Source organism: Crinia signifera, chromosome 11 (genome assembly GCF_055691185.1).
Source record: "Crinia signifera chromosome 11, ASM5569118v1, whole genome shotgun sequence".
NCBI classification, from domain to species: domain Eukaryota; kingdom Metazoa; phylum Chordata; class Amphibia; order Anura; family Myobatrachidae; genus Crinia; species Crinia signifera.
The window spans coordinates 74,758,397-74,785,450 of record NC_139227.1 but is presented as its reverse complement, the minus strand read 5'-3'; the positions used below and the strand labels follow the sequence as shown (position 1 = coordinate 74,785,450).

At 46.0% G+C, this 27,054-nt stretch overlaps 2 protein-coding genes across 3 annotated transcripts in view; one reads left to right on the top strand and one right to left on the bottom strand.

Moving 5' to 3' along the window:
• Positions 1-27,054, top strand: part of POLA2 (DNA polymerase alpha 2, accessory subunit) — a 189,706-nt gene that overhangs the window by 87,028 nt on the left and 75,624 nt on the right. The window lies entirely within an intron of this gene.
• Positions 328-27,054, bottom strand: LOC146045841 (solute carrier family 22 member 20-like). The gene is made up of 10 exons (XM_083164938.1): positions 26,689-27,054; positions 23,064-23,167; positions 14,023-14,177; positions 13,080-13,248; positions 9,656-9,779; positions 7,173-7,291; positions 5,824-6,038; positions 4,509-4,617; positions 4,190-4,393; positions 328-584 (listed from the first exon to the last, which is right to left on the bottom strand). Exons 1-10 carry the CDS (start codon positions 27,052-27,054, stop codon positions 476-478), a joined length of 1,674 nt encoding a protein of 557 aa, XP_083021064.1. The 3' UTR covers positions 328-475.

Below are 27,054 nucleotides of genomic sequence, written 5' to 3'. Positions count from 1 at the left end.
GCGAGTGGGGCGACCTGGTCGCCGCCATGAGGGGCATCCGCGTTTTGAGGGTGCTGGTCTCAAGTGCTTCTTCTTGCCATCCCTAAACAATTAGGGTCATACCATCTTTAAATAAATATCCTAGATGACCTTTAAACTTACGCAGTTGGTGTCCGTGTCTTATTTATTAGTTAAGGTGTCAGTGTGAGTTATTTCTAGGCTTAAGTGTTAAGTAATAGATATAAGATAAAACAGCATAATTCTCTAGGCGCCTTAGTCACTGCAGGTCACTTGGGCAAATAAAGCTACAGTGAATAAAATAACGAGGCACATTTTTTATTCTGGCACCGCAAAAAAAAAAAAAAAAGAGAGAGAATTATGTCTATAAATGATATTACTGCTATCGGTGACTGATTCACCATATTGATTTGAGGTCTGTGTTGTCGTAAATTGGTTAAATTTCAATCTCTTGGTTCATTTCCCAGGCAGAGGATTATTAGACGGTATCTACCAAGAGTCTTATTGGAGATTGAGCTTGAGGCTGGTTCTGTGTAAGCGGCACTTCCTCTTTTGGAATAATTCTTTGTACATCTTTACCTTTGGCCCTGAAAATAGGAATAATATATATAAGGAAGACAGCTACTGTACAGAGATACATATAGGGGTTAAAGTGAGGGGGAACTCAGTGGAACTGAGTTCCGCCACCTGTGGTGGTAGGAGGAACTGAGTTCCAGCTAAACCACAGCCCTGGACAGTGATTCCAACAGAAAAGCCGGTCCCAACGGCTTCTTTTTCTGGCACGGTGTATGTGATGTCATGCTGTTACCACTGCTCAGGTGAATATGTGAGGAGAGGTAGTTGCTGGACAGAAAGGGACAGATATGTGTAATTTGTCAGATGTAGGAAATAGGCACTTACCGTGGACATTTTTTGCTAGGGGTATGACTGCTGTGGGCATTATGTGTATAATCAATACTACTGTAGGCATTCTGTGCAAGGTATACTACTGTGTGCATACATGTAAAGAGACACTTACTGTATGTGTTATAACATGAATAAGGAGCACTACATTGTGCTGTAACATAAATCAGGGTCACTACATGTGGTGTAATGCGAATATGACTGTGCTACTGTGTTGCATAATTTGAATTGGGAGTACTATTTTGAGATCACTTTTTTTTTTATAAAGTATCAGAGGTATGGCACAAATTTCATACAGTAGTTTGCATTGGGTGCCAAAAACCCTGGCAGTACTCAGGGCTCCACCTAATGGGGGGGGTTCCGGGAAATGAGTTCCACCACCTCTCTGGGACCACTTTAAGCACTGGATACATACATCAGGATTGTATAGAGCAGGGTAGTAACAGAGACAGGGACAGCCAGTAGCCAGGCACTTCTACACACTGTGCCAGTCCCAGCCCCAGAACATGTGACATAATGACATCATAAAGAGTTGGGATCAGGAAGGTAGCTGGACCCCAATTGTGTCCTAAGGATGCACCACCAAGCGCCTCTTTACACTGTAGGGTAACATCATGTGCGAGGCAGAGGTAAAGCATTAAGCTAAAGCACCCAGAGAATGTCTATGCAACAAAGCCCACCGATCCTATAGTGAATTATAGTGGGCCTAGCCAGCATGTTGTGTTACTTTTAATTAATAACAAATTAATGCACAGGCCAATGATTAATGTACAGGCCAATGATTAATGCAGAGCATACATGCCCATGCCTCCCAAATTCTTGACTGTACAAACGGGACCCTCGCGCGGTGAAGAGGGGGCGAGACCTATTCAAATTGTGTATCATATGCAAATTATGTTCCCCCGCCAGGCCACACCCCATTTTCACCCTCTGCGTCGCTAAATAGAGGTGGTGGGACGAGGCGAAATTTTCGAGGGAGGGATGAGGCTGATGTCACCAAAACAGCCAGTTGTGTTAATTCGCGGGTCCGTGGATTATTATTATTATTATAATTTTATTTATAAGGCGCCACAAGTGTTTTGCAGCACCGTACAAAGGTACAATACAGGGAGACAAAACTTAGCATAACATTGAATAAATAACAAAAATACAGTACAAATAAAGAGCACCACAGTTCAAAACACATTACAGCTTAAATGTAAGTAGTGAGGACCCAATCAACATACAACTAGAGGCTTGAGGCCAATGATGGAGATGAGTATGAAGATGGTCACTGAGTGTTGGAGTAAAGGAGAGCTGTGAGTGAAATGTGAAGAGAAGTGGGCTTTGACAACAGGAGGGAAGAGGGCCCTACTCGGAGGAGCTTACAATCTAGTAGGAAGGGGAGACAGACAGATTACAAGAGGTGCAAGCGAGGGGGTGGTGATTAGATAGCAGGATGTAAACAGGCAAGGGGTCGGAGAACTAGCTGGTTTATGCAGTGGAAGGGTACGCTTTGATGAATAGGTGAGTTTTCAGTGCCCGTTTGAAGCTTTGCAAGGTCGGGGAGAGTCTAATGGAGCGAGGGAGTGCGTTCCACTGAAGGGGTGCAGCACGGGCAAAGTCCTGTACTCTAGCATGGGAAGCAGTGATCAGGGTGGAGGAGAGACGACAGTCATCAGCTGACCGTAGAGGGCGGGAGGGTGTATGAATGGAGATGAGGTTAGAGATATATGGAGCAATGGAATTAGAGATGGCCCTGTATGTGAGTGTGAGGTGTTTGAAGAGGATTCTGTAGGGGAATGGAAGCCAGTGCAGATTTTGTTGAAGGGGAGTAGCAGAGTTAGAGTGGCGGGAGAGGAAGATAAGCCTGGCTGCAGCATTGAGGACAGATTGGAGAGGAGCTAGTTGGGATTGAGCGAGGCCGGTGAGAAGAGCATTACAGTAGTCAAGCCGTGAGATGACTAATGAGTGGATGATCAGCTTAGTTGCACTCTGTGAGAGAAAGGGCCTGATGCGATCAATGTGAATTGGGGGAGGGGCTAATATGGTGCAAATTTACAAGTTTTGCATCATTTTATCCCCTCCCCGTGGACCCGCGAAATTCAGAATTTAATACTGCAGGGAAGGCGGGAGCCTGGGGCTGCGGCAGTGATGCAGGAGGCTTGCCCACCTTCCCGGGGGACCCGATTTGCGGGACCCTCCCAGCCATTCCGGGGCAGTAGGCAAGTATGATGCAGAGGCCTATGTTCAATAAAGTGCAAGCAGAAGGAATAGGCAACACAGAGTAATATATCAGGAGCCATTACTTAGTTTCTTGCTGTTCATTTAGGAGAGCATCTTGCAAGCACACAATGCTACTGCAAAGCTGCTCAGTGTGTCCTTGTAGCCTGTGCGGCTGCCTGGAGCATCTTTAAGAGGCTCCAAGCAGAGTTCTTCTCCCCATGGCCTGTGGCCCTTCCTCTAGGCATGACATCATGACAATACAGGGTTAGGGTTGGGTGAGGCGAAGTACACACTACCTCCTAGTTTTGATGCTGTACTGTTGTTTCAGGTCACAAATAAAAGTACCACAACCTTGAAAACAGTCTACTTAAATCTAGTATCTATACTTCCCATACACACTAGATTTATTCTATATGAAACTTGTGGCCCTCTGTGCCTGGGAAGTAATTAGTTAGGAACATTACAGGCATGTTCTTACAGTACATGAGTAGCATGCCCACTGCATAGGGATCATACATAAATACAATGTTGTATCTATAAAGACACATATCTCCTGCAGGTACGGCATGGCAGCATAGAGCACTGCTTGGATGCTTCTGATTGGCTCTTTTTGTAACAAATTCTCCATTAGTATGACAGCTAATTGTATTATTGCATACTTGCCTATCCCAGAAAGATAGGTGGTTCTCCCGCATCCTGCCGCTTCCTAGTGAAGTGGTAGGATGAAGATAAATGCACCCCAAATGCAACAATAATGTGAAGGGGTGGGGCACAATTTTGTTCTACCCATACTTGTAGACCACGGGCATTTCCTCGTGTTGGGGGTGGGGCCTAATGACAAGATAATCTGGCCCCACCCACAACATTTCCTGCTGCATCTCATTTCTGGGTTAATAAAGTAGGTTATTATGTATTATAGTGACTCTTTACTATTATCAATATCAAGTCTGCTATCATTAGCCAAACGTATACTCATTTGGTCACGTAACACTGGCTAGATGTATCTGGAGCCTTCTAATGCGCTCTTACACTAATCTGGATGCAATTAATATTTACAGACTAGCCCCTGAAGTAATGGTGTTACCTGGCCTCCACTTCTTCTACAGTATCTGCCAATTGTCGGTTAGAGGTTTCACTTAGAAATAGTGCTGCTGTCCCAGATATTATGGCTGCAACTCCATATATCGCAGGGGCAATGATAGGAGATATGTCTGACAACATCAGTACCAATGGGGCAACCATGGAACCCATCCGAGCTTTCATTACAACGACTCCCATTCCACTCTGTCTGTATGACATACGAGAGACATCTCATTAGTGATTAATAAATAGTACATAACTTTCATTATCAAAGACTGCCAGATATCTGATAAAGTCAGCCATTGTGTTGGTTATCAAATTACCTTATAACTGTGGGAAAAAGCTCACTAGAATACAGGTAAGCACAGCAAAACGATGATGACAGACAGCCCTTCCCAAGCACAGCCATCACTATTCGCACCATCTTCAGCTCTGAAAGGGATCAAGGAGACAGTTTATCAAAGATCATCTCGTTTTTAAGATTGCATCTTCATATCTGGAAATTGCCCAATCGATTGTCATTTCAGCTGTTCATAATGTAAATAGATGGAGAAGACGAATTGGGAATGCCCACACATATAAAAAAGATCTGCAGATAATACCAGATTATTAAACATGTTTAAAAACCTGATTAAGCAATCGATTGGCGATTTTGATTGGGATTGCCAAAAGGGGGAGCCCACACATCTAAAATTAATTGTTGCAATCATCTCCATATCTGAAAATTGTCACAATTAATTGCTTATGTATGGGGCCCTTAAAACCCAGTTGACCGGCTGGGTGACTTGCAAAACATGAACTGTTAGAGGTACTTGAGGACCGAGGTTGGGAACCACTGAGCTACTACAAGTAAATCTTAGCTTCACTAAAAACATACCAACCAACCAGTCAGTCATATGCTTTATTTGTATAACCACACCAGCTAGATAAAACATGCCCAAAGAAAAAGATGGTACCCAGGGTATATTTAACCAACTAGCAGTGCAGTAAGCATACTGATGTATTGATATATACTGTATAACTATCTATCTCTCACTATATATATATGTATATATATATATATATATATCCTCCACTACAGAGACAATATGGTGGTGTAAAAAGAATAACAGACACTACTATGTGAGAAATATGAATAAGTGGCACTGCTATGAGATGAAATGTGTATACGGTAAGGGGTACTACTTTGTGGCATAACGTGAATAAGGGACACTACTTTGTGAGGTGATGTTAATAAAGTTATGTGCTGAGTGGCATAATTTGAATTAGTGCTACTAATGCCCTTCCCAGCAAGACCCTCTTGGGGGCGGGCGCTGTCCCTATTACAAATATTGGGCAGGAAGTGCCAATGCCCTTGCTGGCACAGTACACCAAAGTGTCTAGTTACAGCTCTGGCATGTAGTTTGTCTCTCTACAAGGATCTCCCTAGAGACTGTAACCTGAAAACTATAACTGGCTTATTGGAATGGATGAGTGACCATTGTGATGCATTTTATCCAGAGAACCTGTAAACCAGCTTTTGCATGAGCTAAATGTTATTATATACAACCATATTAAAATCCAATGATGTTTGAGTAAAAAATATGTCAGAAATTTAGGAACACATAGATGATATCAGTTGAACTATGGTGAACCTACCTTGAGGTATAAAAGCATTACATAGCAATGCTACTCCGGACAGCATCAGAGAGGCAGACTGCGTCAATCGGCGCCCAATATAGCTCATTAGAATGGCACTTGCCAGCTTAGCAGGTATATCTATGGCTCCAAAGACAAACTGCAGCAGGAAAATACTGACTTCAAACTTCTGCAGGTCCATTACAAGGCCATAAAATGCAAAACTGGTGGAGAACCTTAAGGAGAAACAATACAATCAGCAGACAGAAAACTAATGTAATACAAGCAGGGCCGGCACCACCACTAGGCAGCTCTAGGGATTTGCCTAGGGCGCCGGCAATTTGGAGCAGCCTCCCCCCCCCCGGATGGAGGTGAGTGTCGGCAGCGTCCGCAACCCCCCCCCCCCCTCCTGAATGACTAGGCGCCCGGTGCCACATCATCCGTTCCCCTCCCCACCCCTGGAGTTACCTAGCGGCACTGGCCGCATCCCCCGTCACCCCCCACTCCTGGCAACCCCCCCTCCCTGTGGAACGATGCGGCGGCCTGTCGCCGCAACACCAGGACCCCCCCTGTGTGGAGTGGCCGAATACCCGGCACCCCACCCCCCCCCCGGGGGGTGCAGGTTAGCACCGGCACCCCCCCTGTGGAGCGGCAGGTCTGCCCCGCAGCAATACCTGGACCCCACCATGTGTGGAGCTGCCGAATACCTGGCACACCCCCCCCCCCCCCTGGGGAGCAGGTGAGCGCTGGATGACCATGGCTCCCCTAACCCGCCTGGGCCGCTCCGGTATCTGGCACCGGCCCTGAATACAAGTGCTGATAAATTATTACTACATGCAAACAAGTTAGTACTCTGCCTAATATACTGGGAGAACTTGCTCTCTACAACTTAGTTAAATTTAAACTTTACTACAGCATCTTTTCTAGACAACATATTTAGGTTAGAGGTGAGGAAGTTCCATACTCTGCACGGGAAGGGATTCTTTACAGTGAGGGCAGTTAAAATATGGAATGCTCTGCCAGAAAAGGTTGTGATGGCAGGCTCAATTGTAATATTTAAGAAAGGGTTAAAACCATTAATTATATTGTATAATATAGGTTGATCATGATGGACTAACATCTTTTCTCAACCTTATTAGCTATGTTACTATGTTACTTTTACTGGTGAATATATAGTAACAAACACTACGAATGACAAATTGCCCCTTCCCTGATGGCTGGCATGCGAGGGGATGTGTTAGCGTACACATCCCCTCGCATGCTAGTGAGGGGATTTGGGCAGCACATGGGGGAGGGGGGCAGGTGTTCAGCGGGGAAGCGGATATACGCAGCCTAGCAAACAGGGCTGAATCAGGCCAAAATGTACCTACCAGACCAGCATAAGACAAACTGTAATCCTGCGCATTTCTGGAGTGCGGAACAGGTCCAGCGGGGAAGACTGGGAATGCTTTATGCTGTTCAGCTCCGACTGCATGTGAGAGATAAGTATCTAGAGAAAAAGAGTATTCATATTTTTTAAACAATTTTTATCGAAGCATAGAAGTATATGCATTGCATGAAAAAGCATTGTACATTAGTCGGATATTAACATTGTGTCAAGAATACATTAAACTGTTGATGGCAAACAAAGGGTTAGATTTAGACCCATTCGTTTGGGTCTGAATTCGGCCCCTTCCCTGATGTTTGGGGTCTGCGCATGTGCATGCACCAATATGCGCAAACCCGACAGCGAATGGCTTTGTCCAGTTTCAAACTCTCTGAGCCGTTCGCTCCGGACATGGAGGTCCCGGGGCGGGCAGGGGAACGACCAGACTTTTATGGTCATCCCCATAACAACTCTGGGCATTCCCATGGGAATGCAGGAGTGTTGATGCCTGTGTGGGACAAGAGGGTGACATCACATGATGTCAGCACCCGCCCCCTTTTCGGCAATCTCCGTCTTGGATAAAAGTAAGTATATAGTTACTTTTGTCCACGAACGGAGAAAAAAAATCATTCGATGGTCAGCAGAATTCACTGGCATAAGGGCCACTAACGCTGGCAGAGAGGAGGGGGCCCGGACGGAGGAGGCTGCCTTCTCTTTTCTTCAACCTCCCCAGATCTCCTTACATGTAACCAGATCTCCCTATTCATGCCTTTTATATTACCATAAGATCTTTCCAATTGTTTTTAGCTTTCAGTGTGCTAATTAAATAACCTTCAGATCTCCCCACATGCCACAAGACCATCTTACGTGCCACTTAAATGGCCTTAGACCACCCTAGATGTCTTTGAAATTCCCCTCTGAAATCCGCACATGGCCCTTATTTAGTATCAAGCCTCCTGCATGGCTGATTAGCCTCCATTATTTAACACATTTGCCCCTGGACCCTGCTGGATGTTTTAGAAACATAGTTAAATTACATTATTTCCTAGAAGTAAAAGTTGCATAATACTTTATGCTTTACAAAATAGGCATTATTTTGGAATGAAGTATGTGCATTAATAAAACAAAGAAGACAACTTTAGTATCTCTATACAGGCAAATGCATAATACTTTTCTCTAAGCTTTATCAATAAATAATATATTAACAGTAAAACACTGGTAAGAGAGCACTACCTAGGACCACATCCAAATACTCGCATGATAAAGTGTAAATGCAGCCAAATACAGATATATACTTCAATAACAGGGGGAAGAGATTAGTTGTACAGCCTATGCAGTGTGCACCCCAGGGGTCATATACCCTCTCCTTCCAAGAAAGCCTCTTTAAAAAAAGACCTGAATTTGTCCGGCATCCGGCACCGTGGTAAACTAGGACCCTTTTACATATGTCCCCACATCTGAATTAGACCCAATATTAACACACAACTATTCATTCACATTACGGATCTGATGAGGAGTTGAATGTAAGTCAGTTTTGTGGATCATTTGGTAAAAAATATTGATAATGTCCCATTAAAAGAAATAATTTTGTATATCTGTCCTTTGAGAGGCATACGTAGATATTTGTAGGCCCCATAGAAAAAGTTTTTAAGGGCCCCCTAAATAGCAACTGATGGTGATAAATGTATGTAAAACATATTACTTAGACAGCAAAGATGGGCCCCCTTCAGCCCTGGGCCCCATAGCAGCTGCATCCCTTGCCCCTATTGTAGTTACGCCCATTTGAAATACATGTATCAGAGGAAAACATTTTAGTTAGGAAATTTAGGCAAGGATGACAAGGTCAACACTTCTAGGTCGTCCATGAATGAATGGTCGACAGTAAAAAGGTCACATGCAGTGGGCCGACATGAAACAAAGGTCAACATAAGCAAAAGGTCGACATGAGTTTTCACGTTTTTGTTGTCTATGTCAACATCTGTCAACATGGACTCCCAATGAATGTAATGCATGTGCACGCTTTAGCATTCCCAATTGTAGTCCATGTGGATGGTAAAGTACGAAGAAGTCCTAAGAAAACAAATAGTGAAGAACTCATGTCAAACTTGTCATGTGTTCACCGTTGCCATGAAGACCCTTTGTTTGTGTCGAGCTTTTGTCAGTGTTGACTTGCATGTCTAATTTTTGACCATGTTGACCTTTTGCCTGTGAAGCAATAGCGGTCGTCTTCTTGACTGTCCCCCTAGACCAGGGGTGGCCAAACCTGTCCTCAAGATCTACCAACGGTGCATGTTTTCCAGGCAACCTGTGGATCTATAGTAGGAATGAATGCAGCATGTTTTAAAATGTGACAGTTAGTAATGACTACAGCTGTGCACCAGCTAGGTAACCTGGAAAACGTGGACCGTTGGTAGATCTCGAGGACCGGTTTGGCCACCCCTGCCCTAGACACTGTCGACCTATCAACTGGAATCAATGATGTTTTACCTTCTCTGAAAGCTTTTCTCCTTCCTCTGTCCTTCCATTCACCCTCGCTACTCTTCTTAGATCTCTCAGCGCTTGATGGGATCGACCCTTTACTATAAGCCAACGGGCAGATTCCGGCACCCACCTGTAGGCACATCAATCACTCAGATATTCTTCAGATGCTAGCTAATAGAGGGCCTGAGTCAGACCTGCTCACTAGGCAGCATATATTTGGTAGCACATTCGGCCTATGTAGCAAATTCGGACCTGAGTGATTTGGTCTGAATCGCCTCTTTGTGCAGCTCGGCTGGTATATGTTTCCTGTGTGATAATTGTACTGTCTCTGCTTGTACTGTTGCAACAACCAGTGGCGCCTTTGATGGCTGCCAAGGCACTGTGCAGCTCGGCAGGTATGTGTTCCTTGTGTGATAACTGTACTGACTCTGCTTGTACTGTTGCAACAACCAGTGGCGCCTTTGATGGCTGCCTAGGCACTGTGCAGCTCGGCGGGTATGTGTTCCCTGTGTGATAACTGTACTGACTCTGCTTGAACTGTTGCCTACCTGGTTGCCTGCCTGGTTGTTACAGTGACCAGTGGCGTCGCTGATGGCTGCCTAGGCGCTGTACAGCTCAGCGGGTATGTGTTCCCTGTATGATAACTGTACTGTCTCGGCTTGTATTGTTACCTACCTGGCTGTTGCAATGACCAGAGGCAGAGGTGTAGGGAGGGTGGAGCCAGTGGAGCACAAGCCCCATGCGCTAAAGGGTTACAGGGCGCCAGAGCCGTGCACCGCCGGCTCCCCCACCCTGCTCGCCCGCTCCCCCGCTCAATCCCCCCTGCTAGATTCTTCCCCTCTGGCGGCTCTGGGTCAGAACTGCAGACACTATAGAGTTGCCGCCGCTGGAGACCCCCCTCCCTCGTCGGGCACCGAGGTGATTAGTGGTCACTGCCGCTGCTGGAGACACCCCCTCCGCCAGGCAGCAAGGTAAAGTGCGCCTTGCTCCAGTCACTGCCGCCGATGGAGTTTCCCCCTTGTCTGGCTCCTATCTCTGCCACCAGACTCCTGCTGAGCAGCTCTCTTCCCACTGCCGCCGGACACCTACCGGGTGGCTCCTATCCCGGCTGCTGCCAGAGCCCTACCACCGCTGGAGAACCACTGGACCCCCTGCACACCAGGTAGGTTTGCACAGTACATATGCTATAATGCACCTCTGTCCCTGTGTCACCCCTCCCCCTCTGTCCCTGCATCTCCCTGCCATCTCTGCCCCTGCATCTCCCCCTGCACTTGTCCCTGCGTTGCCTTGCCGCCTCTGTCTCTGCATGTCCCTGCTACCTCTGTCCCTACTACCTCTGTCCCTGCATACCCCGCCACCTCTGTCCCTGCATTGCGCCGTTGCCTCTGTCCCTGCGTCACCCCGTCGCCTCTGTCCCTGTGTCTCCCTGCCATCTCTGTCCCTGTGTCTCCCCCCGCCCTTGTCCCTGCATTGCCCGCCACCTCTGTCCCTGCGTCTCCCCTCCGTCTCTGACCCTGCGTCTCCCCGATGTCTCTGCCCCTGCGTCACCCCGACATCTCTGTCCCTGCGTCACCCCGACATCTCTCTCCCTGCGTCACCCCACCGTCTCTGTCACTGCCGTCTAAATTCACGGTTTGCTACACTTACATTTTGGCTCAATCAGTGTGGCATGACTTGAATTTTGGCTCAATCCATGTGGCATAACATAAATATTTGCTAAATCTGGGTGGCATAATGTAAATTTTGTGTTATTCCAGGTGGCATAATGTAAATGTTTTATTCAGGGTGGTATAATGTAAATTTTGGCTCAATCTGTGTGCCATAACATAAACTTTGTCTCAATCCGGATAGGCATAATGTGAATTTTAGCTCAATCTGTGTGACACAACGTGATTTATGGCTCAATCTATGGGGCATAACATGAATTTTTGCTTAATCTGTGAGGCATAATGTAAATATTGGCTCAGTCTGGGTGGCATAATGTAAATGTCTTACTCCAGGTGGCATAATGTAAATGCCTTATTCCGTGTGGCATAATGTGAATTTTGGCTCAATCAGTGTGGCATAACCTACATTTTGGCTCAATCTGGGTAGGCATAATGTAAACTTTGTCTTATTCTGTGTAGAATAATGGGTACTTATATGTTAGTTGGGCGCCCGTTACGTAGTTTGCATAGTGGTGTATTGAGAATACCAATACACCACAATGCTGGCTACGTAATTTACGCAAATTACGTAACTGGAGCCCTTCTAACACATAAAGGATCATATGCCCACTATCCACGTCATACCCCCAGTGTCCACATGGTCCACGTCATACCCCCAGTGTCCACGTGGGCGTGAACATAATTTTAGAAAGTGTGGCGAGCCACCGAGCCCGAATCGTGGCGTGCGCAGTGCGCCCCGCAAGGGGACACAGATATGCAGCCCCTCGCCACACTTCGGGCTCGGTGGCTCGCTGCGCTCGCCACACTTTCTAAAATTAATTCCACTACCACGTGGACACTGGGGGTATGACATGGATAGTGGGCATAGTGGGTGTTGTGTGTGTACTGTGTGTATGTAGTGTGTGTGTTTATACTTACCAGCCAGCTGGCCCCCGCCGCCTCTGGGACTCGATCCCCGCATCGCGGCCGCCATGACAGTTGCAGTTTCCGACGCTATTAGCGTAGTGCCGCTGAGGGAGCCGGGAAACCATGTGATGCTCCCCCAGCTGCCGGGATCTCCTCCCTCCGCCGCCATTACGACGCCAGCCCCCGCCGTGCAGGACCTCACATCAGCACACACGACGACCGCCCGGCCACACCTACCCTAGCCCGACCGCACCTACCCTATGCCCCCCCTGCACCTACTAGCCGGGCGCCCGGCAATGGCTGCGTTGCCAACGTAGCCAAAGCTACGCTGGCAGCGTAGCCGGGTGCATGGCTAACATATAAGTACCGAATAATGTGAATTTTGGCTCATTCCATGTGGAATAATGTATATATTGGGGTGAACCGGGATGTGCGTGTGGGGGTATATACTAGGGTGCATGACCCGGGATTTGTGTGCGGGGGTATATACTGGGGTATGTGACCTGGGATGTGCATGCGGGGGTATATACTGGGATGTGAGGGGGGCGCGCAAAACATTGCTCCGGTCACCGTGGCGCCTAGCTACGCCATTGACCAGAGGCACTGCTGATGGCTGCCTATGCGCTGGGCTGCCCAACAAATATATGTTCCCTGCGTCTATAATCCCCAGGGTACATCTAGCATATTCCTGTATGTGCTATGTATATCTGTACTGTCACTGCTGAATTGTTACCTAACCGGCTGTTGCACAGCAATCCAATCTAATTCCTAGTATACACAAGTATACCTGGTCAATAAAGCTGATTCTGATTCATGTAAACATCACAGGCTGCCATTTATAGACTCTCCCACATTACCATGAGGCCAGGAAGAAGATGTAGTACGGTGCAGACACAGAGAACTGCAGCCATCGCCAGTCTCTAATCCCATATGCAAATCCTGCTAGCAGAAGCTGTCCAAAGGTAAAACCATAGGAAAAAAATGTGCCAACCACGGTGCGCCCATTGGGTGGCATCCATTCTAGCGCTACAAGAGAAACAAAAGAAATGTGGTAATTACAGTATAAAAAAACTCAAACATTTCTGATTAAAGCTAAAGAGCGCAGGTCACTATACTGTACACATTAATGCAGGGCTATTTTTCAGCAGGCTCCAGCAGGAACTGAGGCCCTTATTCTAGTTCACTCTTTCTGACAAAATCTTTCTCAGATGGACAAAACCAGGTGCACTGCAGGTGAGGCATGTGTTACTTGTGCAGAGATAATTAGATTTGGGTGGGGTTTTACTTCAAAGTGAGATCTATATTGCAGTGTAAAAATAAAGCAGTCCGTATTTACCCTGCACAGAAACAAAATGACTCACCCAAATCTAATTTTCTCTGCACATTTTAAATCTGCCCCCCCTGCAGTGCACATGATTTTGTCCATCTAAGAAAGATTTTGTCAGAAAGAGTGAACTAGAATAAGGGCCTCAGTTCCTGCTGGAGCCTACTGAAAAATAGCCCTGCATTAATGTAAGCATTCTGAGACAAATACATAGATCTGAACATAGTGATCTATATTTACTCTCTGATCTGACCCTGCTTATTATCATCGGCATAAAAACAAAATAATAATAATAATGTATCTGGCACATTAAGGATGTTATATTTAAATTATTTTAGATTTGCAGTACATAGTGTACCACCCATGCCATGTGAGACTCAACAACAGTGTACAAATCCAAAGGCATATTAAAGCCTGTGGGACGTATGCCAGCCTCTCATTAGCAGTAGTCTCATGCAGATAATGTTGTTTAATACTCAGTGAGATGGTGTTCAGAGTAATCCCGGAGAATGCCATCCCGCAGAGACACCGTAAGGTACAGTAAGCCACAAAGCTTGGTAGGAAAGCAACACATGTTCCAGAAACTGCCATCAGGAGATACGAGCCAATCAGGATGGCCTTTCTACCAAACCTAACAAAGACAAACATATGCATCTGTTATTGCATCAAATTAAAATAGCAAAGAAAAAAAGTATCTGCTAAATCTCTACCAGTCTATTGTGTAACCAACCTTATCTTATGTATGATATTATATTATTATTATCATTATCATCATTATAATTATTATAACTGAATATTTAGTTTTATCCAGTGGTGCAAGTAAGGGGGTATGAAGTAGTAAGGCGTACCTTTAAGAAATATGTTGCAACTCTCTATCACTTTACTGATGCCCTCTGTTGTTTACCTATTTAATATGGATTGGTTGGAAATTATATAAGGTAACCATGTTGTAAAAAACTTTTCCACCTTATTAAAGACAAAAGAGTAGTGCCTGCGCTGGCTGTACCAAATAATTGTACCAGACGTTTCTCAAAAAATATATACAGCAATTTAATACACATAAAAAACAGATATAATGTTTAAAAATCACACTATGCGTACAGGTACCTAGACATATAATCCAAGGAATGGGGTTTTAAATCACTGGGATTTAAAACCCATTCCTTGGACTATATGTCTAGGTACCTGTACACATAGTGTGATTTTTAAACATTATATCTGTTTTTTATGTGTAATAAATTGCTGTATATATTTTTTGAGAAACGTCTGGTACAATTATTTGGTACAGCCAGCGCAGGCACTACTCTTTTGTCTTTACTATTGTACTTTTTAGAGCTTGACCGCCCTGTGCCAGCCGCTGTTGATTTGCGCACCACACAGATTTCCCATTTTTCTAGTTTTTACCTTATATAAAGAGTCTTCCCCCTGCTCACAAAGATAACCTTCGGAAGGCAGTGCGAGGCCTAATTTGTAAGTGTTGTCTTCAAATTGCCCCCCTTTCTGATCTTTCATTTAGCATCAATATTAGTATTCCCAGAGGCGTATGCAGTGTTTTGTGGTTAGGGAGTGCGGCGTGCGACCCTCCCCCCCCCCCCCCCCCCCCCCCCCAGGGCTGCCAAGAGAAATCCTGGGCCCCGGTACATCAACTTCCAGAGGCCCACATGGTAGGGGGGGGGGGGGGGGGGCGTGACCATGGCTGGGAAGCATGGCATGCCTCCCAGCAGCTGGGTCATAAATATATATATATATATATATATATATATATATATATATATATATATATATATATATATACAAAGCAGGACTCCAGCACTCTGGCTTTTGTGCTCTCAAGCGATTTCCTTACCCCGGTGCCTTCCCAAGACCTTTTCAGGTCTGCATAGACTTCCAAAATGGCAATAAGGCGTCACTCAGGGTTTTCTTCAGTTGCAAAAAAGGAATAAATCAGTTTTTTGCAACTGAAGAAAACCCTGAGTGACGCCTTATTGCCATTTTGGAAGTATATATATATATATTATATATATATATATATATATATATACTGTAGTCCCATCTCTCCATCCCCGCCGGGCGCCCGGGTCTGACCTACCGGAAGTGTTTTGCACCGTGCTTCCGGTAGGAAGTAAGGGCACACTTACGTGCGTTACACTGATCCCCCTCCGCGTTCCACCGGCCGGCAGTACCAAGCTACATCATAAAGGCAGATCCACAGCACTCATTCACTTAGGTCTCAAATCGCCTCTTCTGTTACAGCTGGGTGCCGTGGATCCGGCTGTCATGAGCAGTGGAATGAATGCGAGTGTAGGGTGCCGACCGAGCACCTTTATGCTGCTTTCACACCGCAAAACCTGCTCAGACCAGGTATTTAAAACGGTTTTAGAAACGGGTCAGAACAAGTTTAACCCCTTTCACACCGCATGTAAATACCTGGTCTAAAGCAGGTTTACGGTGTGAAAGCAACAGTGTGAAAAGCGGTAAAGCCCCCCTTCCAATGCTCGTAGAGACAGTCCGACACAGGCAGCAGCGCAGGGTGTGCTGATGTTGAGAGAGACTGCAGCGGTCCAGCTGATGGAGAGCGGGCAGGGGGGCGCATGGTGAGGTGATTGGGGGCATCACCTCACCATTCGCCCCCCTGCCCGCTCTCCATCAGCTGGACCGCTGGCTGCTCTCCGTCCCTCTCATCATCAGCACACCCTGCGCTGCTGCTGCCTGTGTCCAACTGTCTCTACGAGCATTGGAAGGGGGGGGGGCTTTACCGCTTTTCACACTGTTGCTGCGCTGCTGCTGCCTGTGCCCAACGCCGTCTCTCCCACCCCCACAGAGGGCGAGGAGGCAGCGGGACATCCACGTCATGCTCCCGCTGCCCGCACTCCGCTGCTGAACCGCTGCTGCTCCGGAACCGGTGAGTCCAGGCAGACAGCCGCCTGCACCCCAGCCTGAGCTGCCCGTCCCCGCTCACCTCCTCGGCGCAGGACTGCGCCGTCAGCAGTAGCAGCAGCTCTCGCCGGGGCAGGACACACTGTGCTCCGGCGGACACTTGCAGGGACCCCCTGCCCCCAGCGCGACCATTCCCTTCCCTGCGCTGGGGGGGGGGTGGTATGGGGGGTAGAATACTGCTTCAGATCCGTTTTGACACCTAAAAAAACGGGTCTGAAACGGGTAGGACCCTGCTTTTTTACCGTTTCCAATAACCGTTTTTTTGGAAACGGTAAAATCACTTTGCACCTTTCAGACCGCACAGAATACTGTTTCAAAACGGTTAAAAATCGGCAATATACCGTTTTTTTAGTGCGGTCTGAAAGGGGCATTAGTAGGATGGACCCGGGCGCCCAGCGGGGACTACAGTGGGGGGTATTTATATGGGAAAGTGAATGTCTTTTTGAGTGTATATTTATGCTGTATTGTCCTGAGGATGGGGGAGACCCTGCAAGTGCTAGATGCTAATACAGTAATTTCTGCATAATTGCTAGTGTGCTTTCTTCATTTGATTATCAATTATTATCAATATATATATATATATAGATATATAGATATCTATATATAGATATATCTATAGATATAGATATATATAGATATATATCTAAATATAGATATATATATCTATATCTATATCTATATCTATATCTATATATAGATATAGATATATATATCTATATATATATATATATATATATATAGATATGGATATATTTATATATATATATATATATATATATATATATATATATATATATATATATATATATATATATATATATATTGATGATCCAAAGACAGACAGGGCAGAAAATGTTTTACTTACAGGCAGGACTCGGAGTGTAAAACAGATTCAGGAGCTCCTCCGGCTCCAACCTCCCCTCTCACATGCCGCGCTTCGTGCACCTGACCTTCCGACCTTCCCCTTTCACATCAATTGTTGTGCAAGCAGCTGCAGAGCAGACAGTCACACAGAGTTTCTCTGCAGACGCTCCGCAGCAGTGGATCGGACCTCTGTCACTGTCTGCAGACTACAGCACTCCACAGAGTGAGTGAGTGAAAGTAAGTAAGTGACACAGGCTGGCTGCCGCTGCTGACCCGCTCTCACCGGCCAGCCGCCACCCCCCTTCCTCCCCTGCCCCCGCCCACGCTGCTGTTACACCGCTGCCACAATTTTTTTTTTTAAGTGTGTCTGTGTGTCCCCTGGCCCGGGCCCCCCTGACAGGCCCGGGCCCAGGTAAAATGTACCCGCCCCCCCTGCCTCTCGGCGGCCCTGCCCCCCCCCCCCCATTTTTCTCTTCCCACTTTATTGAAGTATGTGGTTTCTAATTGACATGACTTGCTTTGTACCCTTTTGTTTTGGTTCTTTGTTCTGTTTTTCCCGAATAAAGGGCCTTATTTTAGTTCACTCTTTCTGACAAAATCCTTCTTAGATGGGCAAAACCATGTGCACTGCAGGTAGGGCAGATGTAACTTGTGCAGATATAATTAGATTTGGGTGGGGTCTTACTTCAAAGTGAGATCTATATTGCAGTGTAAAAATAAAGCAGCCAGTATTTTCCCTTCACAGAAACAAAATAACTCACCCAAATCTAATTCTCTCTGCACATTTTACATCTGCCCCCCTGCAGTGCACATGGTTTTGTCCATCTAAGAAGGATTTTGTCAGAAAGAGTGAACCAAAATAAGGCCCAAGGTATTAAAAAAAAAAAAAAAAAAAATATATTGCAGGTACTACCCTGTTATAATTTCAGATTTTTTTTTTTATTAAACTGATACTGCTGCCCATGAGGTGCTGAATAGTGGGGTGTGGGTGGTGCAGCCCGCACCTGTGTGTCACCCTTAACAGGGGTAACACCATGCCGGGACCCCCTGCAGCTACTGCACTTTATCTATAGAGCCTCCAGCGGCCCCTTGCCATTTGGAATGCGCCACCGGCTCATGAGCCATTCAGAGCTTGTGGCCGGGCATCCAATCAGCATGGCTGCAAGCTCTGATTGGCTTACGAGCCAGCACCACAATTTCAAGGGTTGAGCCCCACCAGAGGCATTGTAGCTAAACAATAGTAGCTGGAGGTGTGCATTAATTGTTAAGGGCACTGGTGTGTGGCATAATATATAATAGGCATCATGGTGTGGCATAATGTGTAATGGGCATGACAGTATGTGAAATAATGTATACTGGGCATTATAGTGTGTGGCATATTGTTTAAAGGGCATTACTGTGTGTGGCAAAATATGTAATGGGCATTATGGCGAGTGTCATAATGTGTAATGGGCAGGGCGGGTGCAAGGCACCGGAGCGCCCCAGGCGAGTCGGGGTGGGGGCGCCCCGGTGCCGGTGGGGGTGGATGGTACCTGTGAAGAATCTTGCGTCCCCGGCGTCCCTGCTGAGTGCTGGTGCGTGCAGGGGTGTCCGTGCCGCCGGGGGAACCTGCGGCGCTGTTATTGTGTATATAAGCTTGTCGCGGCCGGCGGGGTCCCTACAGTGAATAGGAAATAACTAGCGCTTCCCGCGCCGCCGCGCACATAACGCTAGTTATTTCCTATTCACTGTAGGGACCCCGCCGGCCGCGACAAGCTTATATACACAATAACAGCGCCGCAGGTTCCCCCGGCGGCACAGACACCCCTGCACGCACCAGCACTCAGCAGGGACGCCGGGGACGCAAGATTCTTCACAGGTACCAAAGTGCTGGGGGTGAGGGGGAACTGCCGCCCTCCAGGTGCCGGCGCCCTAGGCAAATGCCTAGAGCTGCCTAGTGGTGGCGCCGGCCCTGGTAATGGGCATTATGGTGTGGCCATAATGTGTGAGGGGTATTACAGTGTGTGGCATAATGTGGCCACGCCTCTATGTCATGTAGCCACTCCTCTATATTCATATGACCACACCCACCTCCTCATGACATTTGACCATGCCCATTTTTAGCATGCAGCGTGCACTATCGGTACCACTAAGAAAAGTTTCTACAGCCCGATTCAGACCTGATCACTGGGCTGAAAATCTTCACAGCCCAGCAATCAGGTAAACACTGCCCTACCATAATGGCTCCTCCCCGCACCTGTGTGCAGCTCAGAATGCATTCACAGCTATCAAATGGATTTCCCCACCAGGCGCAGCTGCAGCGTAAGTCTGGCCTGTGAAGAGATCGAGGCTGCTGACCTTCATCCCAAGAGCTGGGCACCACCTTCATTTTCTGGGGCACTCCCAGAAAACACTGGGGTGCTGCCCACAAACGCCGGCCACCTCTCAATCCACTTGAGAATGCCCAGCGATGGCATTTGTTCTCAGAGGACCCCGGGCATGTATGGCCGTCCAATAATCCACAGGCAAATAGGTCTGAATTGGACCCTTAATGTATTGCTTTTAAGTAGTGTCTTTATATCAAGTTAGGGTTGATTTTTTTTTTGCATATAAATATGATACATATAATACATATAGGTCCTTATTCTGGTTCGGTAGGTGCAACGTACGTACGGTCCGTTTCACCGTACGTTTCCCGTACGTTTCCCGTACGCGGACGGTGAGCTTAAGTCCGCCCACAAAACATCTGCATACAAACACGATAATGGGGAGTGGCGTACACTTGAGCGTACGCCACCGTATACGGACGGGTCTCCTCTTAGACACCGTTAACTGGCGTACAACAGAGCGTAGGCCACCGTATACAGACGGGTCTCCGCTTAGACACCATTAACTGGCGTACAACAGAGCGTACGCCACCGTATACGGACGGGTCTCCACTTAGACACCATTAACTGGCGTACAACAGAGCGTACGCCACCGTATACGGACGGGTCTCGTCCGTTTTCACACCGACATCTTCCATATATTGGAGCGTATGCCACAGTGCATGGACGGGTCTCATCTTTTTTCAATGGAAAACTCAGTGTGTGTCACCGATCGTGAGAGTGAGCGTACGTCCGTGCAAGGTGGCATACCCTTCAAATATATGGCACTGCAAATCTTGCCTTGCAACTATAATTAAGACATTTAATTAATTATTCTAATTGTTATTCAATAATAACTATTAACTCAATTGTCTACCTTAATAAACACCCTAAGAAAACAACATTTTAACCCTCATTACATGTATATTTATTATGTTCTAATGTTGCATTTTAATCACTATCTATGTGTCCCCACATTGGTTTTACTTTTAAATAAAGTTATGTTGGTGTTACAGTGAAAAAGTTGACACATGTAGACTTCTGTGAATTGAATGTGCTGCTTTTTAAAGTATACAAAAACACTTACTGAATGGGTGTAGATGGTTATAAAATAACTACCTTGACATATATCAGCAGGTCTTAGAATGAATCTTACCTAAAATGAATACAACCTTTACATGTAGAGAAGTGTAGAAAGATAAGGTTCCAATGTGTTTGAGGGCTGTGTGTGGCTCGCAGGTAGTGAAATCATGGTTTTCACTTAATAGAGTGCAGCATTGCTTATTACATTCAGGTGTAGTAATCAGCGTTAATTAGCAGACCCAGGCGTCCGCTCTCATACGGTATCTCTAGGGGTGGTCTGGAGGTATCGTTGGCATCCGCCTGTTTTCTGGCCGAAATGCACGGCGCATTCGCCGATCGAGCGGTTGTAGCACCGTACATTTTTGGTGCACACCCCCGTGTATTCCCATGTTTACGCCCAGTTTTCCTCATTATTCGGGCCGCTCCCATAAAAATGCACCCATGCCGCCCACAATGACCGTACTCTTGCGGACAGGTTTTTTCGCACGGAGAGACCCGTCTGTGAGCGGTGTAAGGTCGCCGCACATGCGCATAGCGAAAGCTACGCATGCACAGATGAAAAAAAAAACGATCCACCCGTATACGGTCCCACCGCACCAAGCAGAATAAGGCCCATAAACTCAATATATATGTAAAGCAATTTAGTAGTATACATGGGTAACAAAAATACTTTTCTACAAGGCAAAGAGGAAATAAAGAATAAACTCCCAAATAAAGTAAAGACTTCATAGTCCACAAGTATTACCCAAAAGAATCAACGTAAACTAAAGGTTGGGAATCCCTTTAATCTACACATTGTAAAATGTATTGTATTTTCCATCAATACTGGTGGTTAATGCTTTGCGTCGTTATGATCTATGTTATTTATTATTTTAGTCATACATATGATTAAAAATAACCACATGGCCCTGTACAGTAAGATTTTGAAGCTGAAGTGTCACCATTCTATGGACCAAGTAGAGCATATAACAGCTTTGGACACCCGCCTTTGTCAATGATGTTCCACAGAGATAAAGCTTCAATACAACTTCTGAGTGCTAGAAACAAACATAATGCTGTTACTGTATGTGTGTGGGTTACACCTCAGTGTGCTCATTGCCTACACAAACAGTAGGCAGCCACTGCGTGGACTGAGCCAGTATTTATACATTATTGGGTTTAGTAGGAACTAGTGACATGATATAAATCATCCATGTAATTGGCTGAATTCTCATGAAAATGCGATCAGGTGACATGATTGGATGACTCCCCTGTCTGCAGGCAATGGGCCTTATTCAGATTCATGCGCTCGCATGCACATTCGCAAGCACTCATACAAGAAACAAACACACGCACGCATCCGGCGGAGCCACGCCTATAGTGCTTGCGAAATCCTTTGCACGCAACCATAACAAAAGGGGAGTGGACTTACATTGCGCGTACGTAAAACGGTTCGCTCCCTCCCACACATTTTCTTACGCACACGCACCACGTGTGCAAACGAACATGCTCTGCTCCCGAATATGTGAGTTGACACATGTCGACTAATGTTGAGAGGTCCAACATGCTAAACATAGCAGAGTAGAAATGAAAATAGTGGTGGTATGTTACATAAGGCCAATTTATAATGGTGTCATTTGTTTGGTTTTATCGCATTGGTTTCTTAAAATTCACCTTACCCACATAAGAAGTTTGTGTCTGCTAACACTTGATTGCTGTTGGTATGCAATCTGAAGTTGTGTTGAGTTATTTGTCTCCCAAAATCAACAATGTATTGGTGTCAATGGTGTGCAGGTGCCATTGATTTAGCCATTGATTTAGGCATTCCGTGCGTGTGTTTGGTCCGTACGAATGAGCAGTTCACAAAAAGTATGGTGTGCCAAACTGAAAACCTGCTTTGAGCTTGCGAAAGCTTTTGAGTTTGTGGGGAACAATCATTCTTGCACTCATGCGAAAGCAAACCCACCACTCACAGTGCTAACACATGCTAACGCCCACAGCACGCCTACTTCCTAAGCACTCGTTCGGACGGCTAAAACTACTCGGAAGATTGCTTGCGAATAGTGTTTTCTCAACTTGCACATGCGCATTGCGTTAGCTGCACATGCGCAATGGGAGCAGCAAGTTGAAACATGCAAATTCGCATGCGAACGCGCCAATGTGATTAAGGGCCAATGTGTATATATTATTAGCAGTATTTATATACAACGCAACGGAATCTGCTGCGCTATATAAGAAACTGTAAATAAAAAAATAAATTTACAAGTGCAGGAAATGTGCATTATTCTCCTCTTTAATTGGAATATTACCTGTCAGACAAACTCCCAAGCAGGAACGCACCAACCAGAACCCCTGCCATGTAGATTGACTGAGCTACCTGCTTCATTTTGCGCTGGTTACAGACCAAATCCCACTGCAATAGAGTCACATCATTAATTCTTATTCCCTATTTTTCAGTCCCCAGAGTAAATAAAAAGGAATTAAACTTAGTTTCTGATATGAAATATATATGAAAATGTGTAGACAATTACATATAAAATATGCAGTTTTGGGGTTATTTATTTATATATTTATTTATTACTAGTTATTTATATTCTGTGCTGCTGTTGTATAAAATATGTGCCACTGTTTATGTGCCAAAGCCGCAATCTGCACTCGCTGAGAGGGAATTGCAGTTTATTTGCAAAATGAGTTACTCAGAAGCCGCCTTGAGCTTACAGACTCCTTCTGTCTGCTTCTCACATCTGACACTTGTGTGCACAGCGGAAACATCGGACCTACATCCCTAGACCATCAGCCCCCTGAGTAAGTCGGTGCTGTTGCAGGCCGAGCAGCTCTCCTGGTTGCTCTTGCAGATTTTTCCAAACCCGCATAATGGCCAGAAAGTAGTCTTAATGGCCAGAAAACCAGGGTTGCCTACTTTTGACAAATATTTCAGAGAGAAAAGTAAAATGTATGGGGTGGGCCTTGCGTTGCCAGGGGGCAGGCATGCATCACCAGATATGTTTACTTTTTGTGATAGTTATGGCAATTGTCTAGCTTAATTGTAAAAATACTGAAATAAAACATTGTGACTGACAGGATCTGAATGTTACAATGCACAGGCCCCAAATAAGCAAACCCTAAGCTAAGCAGATACGGGATCTAAGACAAAATACAGAACAATGCAATTAAGTTATAGGGGTGACTAAAACATCTGCAAAGGTAGAGGTGTTGCCCAAGCAGGTTTAGAAATGACAGCTGGAATCTGATTGTAACAATGGGCAACAGCCTCTGTTTTGGTCGCTATGGGCAACAACAAAATTTCATCAGGACAGCAGGCAGAAATAAAGGCTCTGGGTACACTAGTGTTACAGCCAGGAAGCCTAGAAGTGGTGGCCCATCTGACAACTGCCTGATGTCCTGCCTCCCTGTTTAGCCACCGGCATATAGGGCCTTATTCTAGTTCAGTCTTTCTGACAAAATCCTTCTTAGATGGACAAACCATGTGCACTGCAGGGGGGCAGATGTTACTTGTGCAGAGAGAATTAGATTTGGGTGGGGTTTTACTTTAAAGTGAGATCTATATTGCAGTGTAAAAATAAAGAAGCCAGTATTTACCCTGCATAGAGCTTAATCCTATTAGTGCTGAAGGGTGTGAGTTGCCGTTCGGGTGCCGTTTTAAATGCTGAAAATGGCACCCAAATTAATCCGATCTCGCACCCTTCACTGGGCCGAATTCGGACTCTATGAAGGTGCAAGAACTTTTGAGTAAATTCAGTCCACCGCAAAGTGCTCCCAGTGCTGTGATGATTCATGAGTGTGAATCATCCGCGCCTATGAGAATCGATCCCTGAGTCTTTGTCTGCCAGCCACCTGGATACCCACTGCAACACCTTCCCTATAATAAAGAGTTAGATTATCCAGCAGAAAGGGACACGGATAATAATAATAACTACATTGTTTTTAGATCCTTTATATCATAAGGCCATTATGTGAGGCAGTGCACCAAAGGACAGCCACAGGAGTGTATCAGAGTCCGAATTGGAGGAGATTAGCCTGGAACCATAAAACCAGCAAGGTGGTCAGTGCATGGTCTGCCTGGCAGGTGCTAAAGTATAGCTAAATTGGTGGGGTGAGACGGGACTCCTGCCTGCTCTTGCGAAAGGCAACATTTACATTTCAAGTTCTATGGGCATTGCAAAGGATTGATGTTCGCAACCACCAAATGTCTAACTTCTAAACCTAACCCACTGACAAAACAATATGGGTTCCTCCCCAAATGCTAACCGGCACTAGGATCCTTATCCTAAATTGGCAGTGGAAAAATTGGAATGGCAGTGCATGGAGTCCCCCCAGGGTGTAAAATGGCCGGAACAGGGCGGAGCCACTTTCTGTCAGTGGTTAAGGAGAAGGCAGTCTGAGAGGAAGGCTGTCTTCTCTCCATAGTACGCCACTCTGCAGATGAACTCTGCTCCATTCCCTTCTCCTCCCCACCCTGGACACTGCAGCCGGGAAAATTCAGGTGTCTGCACCCTGCATCCAGCATCCTCTCCAGAGCTGGATTAAGGCTTTGGAGGGCCGGGTTACTTAAGACAGGAGGCCCTGAGGTCTAAAATAAAAATTATAATACAAATGATCTATATACAGTATATGTCTAGTGTCTGTGAGTCTCCAAAACTCTGTCATCTGCTGGCCAAGAGTGAAACTGCATCTCTTTCTCACACATGCGGCAGAATCGGCAGGGTAAAGTGCAATGTTTCAATGCCACCTTTATTTCAACAGCATTTTCATTGGCTGTTTGATTAATTAATTTTAATATAATCCTTTAATGCTGCAGTGCCGTGCGTGAACTGGATTCAGCCAGGTCAGCGTTTGGCTGGGGGGCAGGGTTAGTTTTAGTCAATAGAAGGGGATTTAGGCTGTGGGGGATAAAAAGGTTACGGCAGGGTTGCCGACCCTCCCGGAATTACCGGGAGTCTCCCGAAAATCGGGTCCCCCTCCCGGCCCCCGGAAGGGTAGGCAACCCTCCCGGAATCAGGGGGACCCCCACTGAGCCCCCCGATCGCTGCATTTAAATGCCACAATCCGCGGGTCTCAGAGGAGGGGGCGGAGCTAAAATGACACACTCGTGTCATTTTAGCCCCGCCCCCTCCATGGAAACAGTGATCTCACCTATTTCCCGGCAACCCTGGGTTACGGTAAAAAGGGGGAAAAGATTACGCACAAGGGGAGACTTAAGGTTAAGCTGCGAGATGCAATTCTGCATTAGCAGAATAGGGCCCTGATTCTAATCGGTTCACCCCGAATTCACAACTGAGACCGATGTAGAATATATGAGTATAGGCATATATGCGCGTGTTAAGGTCTTCCCTGTGGGTGCCCTGGGAGACTTCTATAGTCTCCGAGACACTCGCAGCAGGGTTGGCATACAGGAGGCAAGCAGGGGGAGTTTGCGAAAATGCTGAGAATTTGCACAAGGTACGCCACACAACCTGGCATACTTTCCACAATGCATCAGCGACAACTGTGTGCTGGACAGCCTAGACCTGCAGCAGGGGCAGAACTACCATTGGTGCAGCAGTAGTGGTAGTGGTAGTAGAGGTCTAAGAGCAGATTTTGAACTTGGGTTAGGGTGGAGGAAGGGGGCCCAAATGATATTTTTGCACTTGGGTTCACCAGCCACAAGTTCCGCCACTAACCTGCAGTATATCTTGACCTCTTAAACCAGTGAGATAGTTAAATGCTGCACTCTGCTTGTGCTACTGGTGTGCACCCTTTATAACCTACTATCACACAAAAAAATACATTAAGCAAATAGATATTGCAATATGTCACTATGAGGAGGACATCATATGGTTATTAAGTTGTACTCATTGAAACTTATTCATTATATTGTAATGCTGATCTTATATGACAAAACCTATTAACAGTTGCCTATGTCCTGCACATTACCTCAGTGACAATGGTGGAGGAGAAGACACTCTTGTCATAGACCCAGCCATATTTACAAGGTTCCGTGCTGTTGTTGGAGGTGCCATTAGTCCATATAGCATGGTCTGAATTCCGGTACTGCAGGCAACTTTTGCTGTTCTGATTTCCATCCAGTGGTATGAATGCTGCCAACTTACTTTGGTTGTAAATGATAGTAGCGTTGTCCAAGGCTGGTAGGCGACAGCGGTGGGTAGGTACTGCAGCTGTAAAATTTTGAAGGAAGTTATGAGTGGATATAAATAACATAGGGAACAAGAGCATGGCAGTGTTCAGCACCTGAAACCATCCAATTCCCCCAACAGTTTGTAGAAGGTCATTAAAACCCAT

Coding starts and splice junctions, on each gene's coding strand:
- LOC146045841 (XM_083164938.1), bottom strand. CDS start 27,054: ATGGGTTTTAATGACCTTCTACAAACTGTTGGGGGAATTGGATGGTTT. Junction 14,178..23,063: donor CTTGGGAGTTTGTCTGACAG/GTAATATTCCAA, acceptor TGTCTTTGTTAG/GTTTGGTAGAAAGGCCATCC. Junction 7,292..9,655: donor GAGAAAAGCTTTCAGAGAAG/GTAAAACATCAT, acceptor CTTTTTCTCTAG/ATACTTATCTCTCACATGCA.